Source organism: Cucumis melo, chromosome 6 (genome assembly GCF_025177605.1).
Source record: "Cucumis melo cultivar AY chromosome 6, USDA_Cmelo_AY_1.0, whole genome shotgun sequence".
Lineage (NCBI taxonomy): Eukaryota > Viridiplantae > Streptophyta > Magnoliopsida > Cucurbitales > Cucurbitaceae > Cucumis > Cucumis melo.
In genome coordinates this window covers 20,195,071-20,206,907 of record NC_066862.1, presented here as the reverse complement: position 1 = coordinate 20,206,907, position 11,837 = coordinate 20,195,071, and the positions used below count along the sequence as shown (strand labels likewise).

General features: G+C 32.1%; 1 protein-coding gene across 5 annotated transcripts; it reads right to left on the bottom strand.

The window, feature by feature from the left end:
• Nucleotides 1-271: 271 nt before the first annotated feature.
• Nucleotides 272-5,343, bottom strand: LOC103491848 (cytochrome c1-2, heme protein, mitochondrial). 5 transcript variants are annotated; one of them, XM_008451958.3, is made up of 9 exons: nucleotides 5,162-5,339; nucleotides 4,629-4,681; nucleotides 4,021-4,098; nucleotides 3,533-3,747; nucleotides 2,092-2,371; nucleotides 1,817-1,888; nucleotides 956-1,072; nucleotides 748-813; nucleotides 272-654 (listed from the first exon to the last, which is right to left on the bottom strand). In XM_008451958.3, the coding sequence occupies exons 3-9, from the start codon at nucleotides 4,075-4,077 to the stop codon at nucleotides 538-540; spliced, it is 924 nt and encodes a 307-aa protein (XP_008450180.1). In that variant the 5' UTR covers nucleotides 4,078-4,098; nucleotides 4,629-4,681; nucleotides 5,162-5,339; the 3' UTR covers nucleotides 272-537. The 5 variants fall into 5 exon arrangements, with proteins under 5 accessions (XP_008450180.1, XP_008450181.1, XP_008450182.1 ...); XM_008451959.3 differs by lacking the exon at nucleotides 4,629-4,681 and having other exon boundaries at nucleotides 5,162-5,343; XM_008451960.3 differs by lacking the exon at nucleotides 5,162-5,339 and having other exon boundaries at nucleotides 4,480-4,630.
• Between the last annotated feature and the right edge of the window lie 6,494 nt (nucleotides 5,344-11,837).

Sequence of the window (11,837 nt, the reverse complement as noted above, 5' to 3'; positions counted from 1 at the left end):
AATATATTGTGATATTTAGAATAATTTTCCTTTGGATAATTTGGAAAAAGAAATTTGTAAAGGAAAACATTGATAGAGTCTTGAACTAGTTAGGCACAAAACTTGACAATGAGGCAAATAACAGTCCCCATATCCAATTAATTCTGCTTAGCTCCATCTCGTAAAATATTAAATGGTAAATTCTTTAAACTCCAAATAGGAAGACAGCATCAGCAGGGGCTGCTCGCTTCAAATTCATTGTTTTATCCTACAAATCTTACAAACTCGAAGCTTCAAACAAATATATCCAACATGAACATCAGTTCAGCTGTGACAATTTACCACAAAAATAATGAATTTCGGCGTATGAAGTTTATTTCCATCAAAAAAAAAAAGGGAGGAACTCAGACACTTGCAGGTCATTTCACTGCAAATCAACCATGATTCAAAAAGGGAAATTGCTTCGCAAGAAACAACATATTACATTCTAACACATAATTATTGCCAATTCATTACTTCCCAGAAGCAAAATAATAGAAGCAACTCCAACGCAGCTAGCTAATTGACTACATCAAGAACCAGCTTGCGGGACTTCAAAACTGACCACTTCAATCGGCGGTAATATGCGGCCTGCAGTAGGGCCAGAGAAAGCACAAAGATCCACTTGAATCCCATCTGAACATTCAAGGGAAAAAAAACATCAGAAATAGGAAAACTCAGACATGAGTAACACAAGCCAACGCCTGATTTAGTATGATGCAAGTTTACCAATTTTCTTTCTTCCATTTCTGGTTCCGCAGCCCATGACAAGAATGATACAATATCTTTACCCATCTGTATTACCACAGGGACATGGAAATTATTAGTCAACTTACAAAAGATCGATACTTGAACAAGAGACTGCTCTATCAGCCCAGGCAGAATTAATGTTTTTAGATAGATATAACTTATATACGTATATATTTTGTAGACTAACCTGTGCTTCTGTGGCAGGGGTACCATCTTCATACTCAACAGCTCCATCATTAAGCATCTTAGGCATCGCAATTGCTCCCCCAGGGAAATAAGGGTTATAGTGCAGACCCTCACGGATCTACAAAACCATTCACAGCATTCTTCACAATTAGTTACCAAAAGCTGGAAAATAATCCATGTTTGCTTATTGGTTGGAAATATTTGATTGGTGTCCAATCCTAGGTTTTGAAAGACAGCAGCTCAATTCCTATATCAATCAACAACACTAAGAACTAATGTTTTACACAGATTGCAGGAATAAAAGGCTTGCTTCATATTTAATGATGAAGATTAGAATACTCACTAAAAAACCAAAGGCCAAAAAAATAGATCAGATTTAGCTATAGACAATACTCTATCAGACTCCAAGAGAAACAAACAAAACAAAACAAAACAAAACAAAACCAAACTACATGATCCAATGATTCGATAACAATGTAGATGCACAACTTCAAAAATGGGCTACCTAAGTTCCAACTATTTGGCCAAGGAGGAGAGTTACAATTTTCTGAAATTAAATAAGCATTTGAGATTGCAACTTCTGAAGCCACAATTTTCTACAAATACGAGGAAATGCAATATGTAGGTATCTATTCCGTGTCAACTGTGCCCACACATTAGATCACAATTGATTAGAAAACATCTACAACTAAGCCAACTAAACTAAGTCCACATGAAATAATTGCAGAATAAGGATAATCAAGATATATCTTCTACTCACACAAGTCCAACAATTACAATTGTACGTGTCTGGAAACCTATGTAGCAAGATACAAAGAACATCATTTGGAATTCAGTAAAAGTACAGTGGCTTAAATCTTACCGAAACACCAGCAGGTGGATCACGATAACCAGTAAGAAGGGCAAATACATAATTCTGACCATTATGACGAGCCTGAGAGGGAAAAGAGGTATATAGCTTTAGAACAGAGTACTCCACAATCTAATATATATACACATAAATCATTTCTTTTTGTATCTGCAAGGGGTGAAAAACAATCCCCATCACATGAACAAAATTTGGAATAATGCCCACGATTGAATTTATTATATATAATCTTACTTTCCAAGAAAATAAGAATAATAAAGAAGAATTACTTTTGTGATAAGGCTCAGATCAGGAGGGTATGCTCCACCGTTGGCAAATCTAGCAGCTTGTTCATTTGCATATGGTTGAGGAAACCGGTCACTGAGTTTACCTGGACGAGTGAACATCTCACCCTCATCGTTGGGTCCATCAACGACCTCAATTTCAGCAGCCATTGCTTTTGTCTCCTCTTCGGTATATGCAACACCAACCAAGTCACGGTATGATATTAAAGACATGGAATGACAGGATGCACAAACTTGTTGATAAACCTGATGACCACGACGAATCCTGCACAAGAAAAATCAGCTTAAAAAGCATCAATAAATTGATGGAAAAAATATGAATGATTTTTTCTGTTTGATGCACCTTCTCATTGAAATTGGCAGAGAATTTTGAGGAATTCCAGTTTCAACTGGAGTTTCCAGGGAATGGTTTAGCCCTTTGGAACTCCTTTATCACGAAAAGAACTTATGGGAGAATCTTGTTCTGACTAGCGTTGCCCTGATAGGTTCAAAAGTTTTACCTTGATAGGTTTAATTGGAAAGTAATCGTATATTTTTTGCTAACTTGCGTAGGGATAAGGAAGAACTATAGGATCTCATTAATTAATGGGCTTAAATGTTTTTCTTCCAATTTCTTTTGTAATTTAGAACTTCTACTTGATATGAACCAATCGATAGCACTATTTTATAATCCTTTCAAGAGATAATTCCTTGCATCTACCTTCTTAACCATAGTCTGGGTTCAACATTGAAATGCCAAATGGAATACTTTTCTATAGTTTCTGGTCTCGATTTTTGAAATCTGAGATCCAATCAAGTTATGGACTTTGGAGTTCATTTCCCATCTCTTTTGACAATTACAGTTTCTTCTAGATATTCACCAAATAGAAGAATGATTGTAATCGCTCATGTTTTGGGGCAATTCCTTGGAATTTCTTTTTCCAAGTAAGAATAGCATTTTGTAATGCTTATCTGAAGGATAACATTTGGCAATTAATCCTCAGTTTTTATTCTTGGAATCTTTGCTTAATTATGGGCTACCTTTACAGTTCTTCCAGTCTTTTCTTTTTCAACGTTTTCACATCATTGACTAATTGCAATTTCTTCTTGATCAATTCAAATTGGAAGAATAAGGAGATAATGATGACAATAACAACATCACCAATAAGAATGAGGATCACATGATCATGATGATTATCAATATACACAGTCTAAGGTCCAGTTGTCCATTAATGTAAAATTTCTAAATAGTTAAATGACTGAGGACTGGCAACCATTTCTTCGAAACTAAAGACATGAGAGGGTAAAATGTGAAGAACTTTAAATAGCAGGCTTAAAACACAACACAATGGTAACAGTTGTGAGACTGAAGGTGAAGTAAATATGAGCTGGAAGATTCAGACAGTTCCATAAAGCAACAAAGAAATGAAAACTCATCATATCTTACGAAGCATGATCGTATGAACTCAAAATGCCCTGGTGAGGCCAAGGGTAGTTTGGACACTCCAAACCATGCTCTGCCTCATCAGCAGATGCCAAAGTTGCAAAACTAAAAAACCCTGTAACGCCTGCCCCAAGGAGAGCCAGCCTTCTAAAAGAGTTCATCCCAGCAAAGCCAGCTTCCTGATTCTTTGAAATCAGTGATGAGTTCAATGGAGGGGTCTGCACAAGTAAGGTACAGCAATTACAACTAATTCTCAGCTAATCTAAACATGAAAATGATGTCACTGATAAAGTATATGGAAATGGTTGTCTCAAAAGTACGGGCATAATTCAACTCCTACACAATGTAAATTCTTGCAATACCAAGACTGTTCCCAAAAACAAGCATTACAATCAATACTTTTAAAAAATTATTTAACATATATTTAGTGGTGGAAAAATAGAAACTTAATTATGGTTTAAGACAAAAAAATAACAAACTAAAGTGCTTACTGAAGATTGCGATGAAAATTTTCTCAGCAATTGCCGGATCATTCCTCCCCCAGCCATTTCAGTTACGAGTTCTACAAACTATTCACAAAAAAACGAAGATCAATTAGTCAAATAACTGTAACTTCTTTAAGGAAGACAAAGGGGAAATGCGAACACACATCCACTTCAAAATAAAAACTTTCTGCCAATCACAGAAGTGCCACCAAAAATGTTTGTAAAAGTACAACGGAATTATCAATTTCAATGGACGCAGAAACAAACTTTTTTTAACCATGTTGACAGATTAGTAACGCTTAGAACCCCATGTTATACGTATCAACATTCGAAACTAATAAAAACCCCATGTAATGGAATATTTACACGAAAGAATTGCAAAAAATTATCCTATCAAAAAAGTGTATCTAATCACAGAAATGAAGGCTACAACTAATTTGAAACACGTCATAAGATGCTAAAAACCTAAACCGAAAAGTGAACAAAGCGGAATAGAATGCTTAGATCCGTGGAGAAATCAGATAACTTAGAAGATCAGAGAAAAACTAATAACGTGATCCCATGGGATTATCAGTGCAAAGCAAACAGGAGGATGCTGAGAAGGGTCAAATAACCTGTCGAAGCTTAGAGATCCGATAGAGAAGTAGAGGTCCTTAGCAAATCGCAGCTGAGGCGAAGAAAAATAAGAAGGGAGATATCAATGGGTTAAAGTCAGAGACGCCAGCTTGGCCCAACAATATTGGATGGGCTCCTATAGCGACAAGCTTTTGCTTGGCCCAATTGGGGTTCGGGTCGATATTACATTAAACAGGCTGAGCCGATCGGTTCAGTTAAAATTGATGGAAACTTGTACAGAGCGAGACGGTAACATTCAATCAGGGATTCATCAGGATTCGTTCAACCAAATTCAGACCGAATTTCAACAGGGAAATCGAAATTATTCAGTGAGAAAGCGTTCATTGGCAGCCATCGCCATGTTCAAACCATAAGACAGATGTTGAAGAGGAACTTATACTCGCAGAATAGCATAAAAATGAGAAAAGAATAAGGGACCAAAGAGAAGAACGTTAAGTACAGTGGCATGATGAAATGTCAAAGACGGAGAAACTTGATAGAGCGGGAGAAATGAAGTGAAAGAGGAACGTACCCAATGAAAATCGAACGGAGCAAAGAGAGAAGCGAAACGCAGAAAAACTCCGAGTGGGAGAGCGAGAAACCAGATCGGGTGAGAAACGGAGAGATTTGTGAAGGAGAAACGAAAGCCCTAGTTATTTTTCTTTTCCTTTTTTTTTTTTTTTTTTTTTCACTTTTTTTACAGGGAAATAGGGCTACAAAAGAATCGGAGAGAGTGGGCCAGTGGCAGTGGGCCATGTCTGTATTTCGTGGGTATAGATGGTCGTTCAACAAATTGTCCTCTTTTCTTTCCTTTTCCTTTTACTTTGTTTTTTAATAAATGGTCGAAAGAGAGAAACATAGTTAAATGTAACAAAATTCGTACAAAAAAGTTCATAAAATTAGCATCATCGTCTTCTTCATGTGATTTCGTCTTTCTTCTTTCTTATTTTTTTATTGCAATTTTTTTCTATCATCTTTCTTATTTTTCAATTATTTATTTACGTTATTTAATCTTTTCATCATTTTTTTCTTTTCCTCTTCTTTTTTTTCTTTTCCATCGTCTTTCTACTTTTCCTCTTTTTTTTTTCGCTGCGATTTCTTTACAACGTCATGTACAAAATATAGCAAAATCTAAAAGATCGTGTATACAAAATTTTAAAAAAAAAATCATTTACATTGGAGTAACCAAATGTAAACGATCGTTTTAAAAAAAATAAACGATCGTATAAAAAAATAAAAGATCGTATATAAAGAATCTTAAAAAAAAATCATTTGGATTGAAGTAGCCAAATGAATCGTGTAAAACAAGTAAATAATCGTGCAAAAAAATCTAAACGATCGTGTACCCAAAGAATTAAAAACATCGTGTACCAAGTTTTGAAAAAAAAAATCATTTAGATTTGGGTCCTCAAATCTAAACGATCGTGTAACCAAATTTAAGCGTAACTAAATTAAACGATCGTGTAACAAAATTAAATGATGGAATTGAAAAAATAAAATATAATTATATCTAAACGGTCGCGTATGAATTATAGTTATATCTAAACGATCGCGTATTTATTGAACCATATCTAAACGATTGCATATAAATTGTAGTCATATTTGAACGATCGCGTATAAATTGTAGTCATATCTAAACGATCACGTATCAAATAATAACCAAATCTAAACGATCGCAAATATATTATGCGCGTTATTAACGACGTGGTTGACGGGGCATTTTTTGTATTTTACACAGTTGGTCTCTATGCTTTTTCCGTTTTTGGAATTATTCTATAGACTGTAAATATTTTGCTGTTTTTTTATATTTTTTAAAAGATCCCAAAAAAATAAGTAAATGAATTTTATCTTTAGTCTATCTTTTTTTCTATTTTTTGCAAAGCACCTTTTTTTAAGTAAAATGGAAGGGCAATTGAGGATTGACAAAAATATTTTTAAAACACTAGGCCCTTGCTCAAATGTTCGATTTTTTTGAAAAAAAAATAGTAAGATTGACGAGAAAAATAAAAAATTTACAAATTTATAGTTTTACTTTTAATAAATAGCAAATTTAAATTTAAATTTATAAAATAAAAATAGTAAAAAATGGGGTAAAAAACCTACGGTGAACAAGCTAACATCTCAAATACAATTATTCCAAAATCTCAAATACCCCATAATTGACTCAAGCTCCCCGAACACAATGATTATGACTCTCCCCTAATTATACCATACCAAACTAGTAAGACCAATTAAAACCCATCAAAACCCCAATTTCCCCCCAAAATCATACATCATCTTCATCAAAACCTCAATTTCAAAACCTTCCCTGAATTTATAGAAAGAGCCTCAGTCATCTTCTTCAGTGAAATCTTCTTTAGAAACTTTATCGTCTTCTTCATTGAAAGAGCCATCAAAACCTCAATTTTAAAACCTTCCCCAAATTTACAGAAAGAGCATCGATTATCTTCTTCAACAAAATCTTCTTTAAAACCTTCATCGTCTTCTTCATCAAAAGAGCAGCGGTCTATTGGAAAAATCTTCTTCATTGACAATGCCTAGTTTTGTCCTCTATAGACAAAGTTTGTTTTGCTCTTTCTTTCGTTCCGCTTCAGCTCCGACAACTTAGTGAAATTGATAGTTAATAACACCCTAATCCTTGACGATTATGACATATAGAGGTAACAAAATACATTCAGGGATCTCCTCCATCTTAAGAACTACTCCAAAGGTCAAAAGAATAAAAATGTCGTGGACTGTAGAATGTAAATCATTTATTTTCATTTTTAATGATAAAGTATATATAGAGGACACATTTTTAAAATCTAAATCATTTTTTTTAATTATTGTTTTAAAATACATTAATAAATATTGAAAGATCTTCCCTTAATTTATAGGAGAAACAACAATCGTAACCTGTGGTGGATGGAGTTCATCATTCCCACCTTGGTACATATTCCAAGTTTGGTCTACATTACCAATAGGACATGTTTCCTTCTTGTACAAGTTTACCAAATTTGAAACATGGTAGAACTTATTAGTGTACATATGTAGATGAAGATTCCTACTAGACAATGCAACACATGCATGGGAACAAGGGATCATATCCAGATCCCACTAATGACATGAGCATGTACGATCTAAAATATTGACAGCAAATTGTTCGTTACAATAGTGAACTTTAAATTCATGTTGGTTTACAGGATATATCTGCCAAAATATTAAAATAAATGTCATGTAAAAATAAGTTCATAAATAATTATAGCATTGAGTATTCAAATAACAAACAACTGATTCATTAGGCAACTTTCCCTTAAAACTTCTTGAATCATATCTTCTACATATATTGAAAGTTTCGTGCATTGAAAACTCCATTTGGTACAACTTTCATAAAACCATTTTTGAACAAAACTACGAATTGATTCAAAAAGTTCAATTACAGTCAATTCTCGTGCTTCTTTCAGGGTTGAATTCATACTTTCAGAGATATAAGTTGTAATAATCGAGTATATTTTCCTCCTAAAAAATGCTCTCGCCCACATGGATCTTCCAACTTCTTCCAACTCTTGCTTAACTGATGGAGAAAGATGATCAAGTTGTCTCACGTAATACTCAAACTCCAAGGGCGTATATGCACTAGCATAAATATGGAAGGAATATTCAATCGGAAGAGACTTATGGTTCTTTTTTAGATTCTTATACAAATGGAATGCACATAATTCATGTTCAGTTGTTTTGTATACAACATTGAACTAATTCTCTATACTTTATGAGCATTAGACATAATTACTTGTTCATTACGTTCTTCAAATATAACTTTAAGATTACAAAAAAATCATAACCCTGACAAGTCATTCTCATAATCAACAATAACAAAAGCTAGAGGTACAATTTAAGAATTACAATCAATAGTGCAAGAAGAAATTAGCGTACCAAGGTATTTATTCTTCATGGCTACACCATCAACTGAAATTATTGGTAAACAATAATTGCATGCATCAATGAAAGCAGTGAAAGGCATGAAATAATACTTAAACTTACCTTCGTCGTCTGCTTCTTTAGTCGTATATGCTCCTACAAACAGTTAAATAAAAAATGAGATACTTGGAAATTTTGACTGGACTACACTTAAATTACAGTGTATTGATGATAACGTGTAATGGAGTTGTTGGATCGCTGAATTCAAGAATGCTGACAACATGGCATATGAGGCCTTTGGAGTACCCCTAATAGAATTCAAAAGCAATCTCACACCCCTCCAAGCCTTGTCATAACTTACATTCACTCCATGATAAATCTTCATATTATTAATAAGGTTAGAAGGATTACATGGAACCTTGTCATTCATTTTAAAAATGACTTCGTATACTCAGAAACATTCCAAGATGTTGCTTGCGTGTAATTATCTTTAACAATGTCAACAGCACATTGGTGGGTATTTGTGAATTTACAAACTATCCAAATATCACTTTTTTTAAAAAAAATACAAAAGCACATAAATACTAAGGACACGACAAATCCTTACAACTAATATTTAACGAGGTACGATTAGACCTAATAGTAATTAGTTCAAAACTATTGTTCATATCAAACAAATAAATAGTCTTTTTCAATATTGATTTGCTTCTAAATATTGATCCTACTTTAATAGGAATTCTAGCATACGACGTTTCAAGGGCATCAAAGTCAATAATATCGGTATCATGATGTGAATGTTGATATCTGAGTACTTCACAGTTCAAATATATTGTACTCCCAGCATCATCAGTCGATATAGAGTCAAGAACCACGAGCAAATGATTATCGAGAAATTTTGATAAAACTAACATAAGCCAAGACACATCCTTATCCTCGACAATTCAGATGAGGTTGAAGTGGTTGTAGCCATCCTAATAAAACGGTTAAACGAGACACGAAAAGATTGAAAGATGGGAAAGTTTACCTTGAATACATCCTACAAATTCTTGAAATGAAGATGAAAATGGAACATATACCTCAACCACACGATAATGGAGATACCGAAAAAGATTCAATCCATCTACCATCTAAAATATTCTTTACTCGTTGTAAATCCATAAAAAAGAAACTTGTTTGTTATAATTTTATTATTGTCTTCAAGTTGTATAACATACACTATTTTTTACAAAAATATTGCTAAAGGATATAGTATAAAGAATGTAATTAATATACAAATAATGTTAAACAAATAAGGTTTAGTCTACAAATTAGTTTAAAACAACATTAAAATAATAAAAACAAATAACATAAATAACAATATTTTAAAATATTCTAAAAAGTACATATTTTCGAATATTTTTTAAAGATAGAATCGATGATAACTATCCATATCATATTTAACAATTTCTTAAATATACACGATGGACATGTAGAAACTAAACATATAAATATACAGTTTAAAATAATAAAAAGAAAAATATAAAGAAACGTATTTTCAGAACTTATAAGAAATACATGTTTCAGAAATTCAAAATTGTCTTGTATTTTCAAACTCTAAATATATAACAATGTTTTAACTTTGCCCTGTATTAATGGAATATATTAAATATAGACTATGGATATGTAGAAAATAAACATATAAAGATACAATTTAACATAATAAAAAGGAAAAATATAAATAAACGTATTTTCAACACTTATTAGAACTTACATATTTAAAATATTAAAATTTTCATGTATTTTCGAAATCTAATTAAAAATAGATAATATGTATTACTTAATTATATAATTCTAAAACCTTATTAAATATATATATCATGTATTATTTAATTATATAATTATGAAATATTAGTAAACGATTTATGATATAATGAGATAACTAACTGAGAATCTAAATGATATATATTCCATTAATAAAGGGAAAATTGGTTGTAGTTTCGTCGAACAACAAAATCCCAAATTCAGTTAGGATTTCACAAAATCATCGGGTTTGTAAATACACACTATGTTTCCCAAATCCGACAACCTTGCCCCATGATGGATCCATCAAAATACACTGTACTTTGAACTTACAAATTATCCTAGAATCAGGGACTGAATCGAAATTAACAAAATTCCATAAATGCGCACGCCCCCCATTTGCTAAAAATCTTATTCCTGCCAGTTTTTGCTATATTTCCAACACTATCTTCAATTTGTCATTTCTACAGTTATCTCAAAATGGTATAACTAGTCGTTGGTCCAATTGAAAAGAGGAATCAAAACTGAAAAGTCTTCCCTCATTGATTCATAGACATGTGAATGAAATTGATTATTGTGTGATTCATATCTAATTGTCATCTGATTATTTTCAATTTTTTTTTGTCAATTAGTTAGACTTCTAATAATCATTTGATTACCTTCTAATTAGCATATGATTACCTCTTTTTTTTTTTTTCGTACTAATTTTACGGTCTTTAATTATTGTTGAGTATATTAACAATTGGAGTTGAAGTTGAAGATTGTAAAATTGCTTCTTTGCCAAGTAGTTTACTTTCGATTTTTATTTTATTTCGATAAATAACTTCTTATTGTCTTATAATTGTACCCTCTATTTTTTGTGTAGTTTTTGATGTTGTAATCTAGTTGTCTTTTGATTTTATCCTATTTTTTAACACATAGTTAGTAGTGTATAATATTGTCGTATGATTTTTTTTTATTGTCATATAGTTACCTTCTATTATTTGTAACATAGTTGGTAGTTTCTAATATTGTCATCTAATTACCTTATATTTTTGTCACATCGTTAGTAATTCTTGATATTGTCATATGATTGCCTTCAATTACTATATGGTTAATATTTTATACTTACATCTAGTTTATTCTCAATTTCTTTTAGATCGGTGAGAATATAATGCAAACGAAGAAATCTTCACAAGATAAGCTTGCAGTGAGGAATGAACGACCATAAAGAAAATTAAGATATTTTTCTTTGGAAGATTTTTGGACTTTGATGCTAGACTTAATGTTTTTTATTGTAACATATTGAACAATGTTGTATATAATTGATATCTTATACTTGGTTATTACAACTTTACAAGTCATTTTATTTTATTGTTATAATATGGTATAACTCGTTGAGTATCATTCATAAAATTACGTGGATAACTATTGGGTATACCATTCGTAATTACTTATTGGATATCACATAGCAATCTATCACATAACTAAGTAATTTATAAGGGGAGATTGTAATACTAACATGAAAAAAGGTATAAAGTTATAGATTTTAC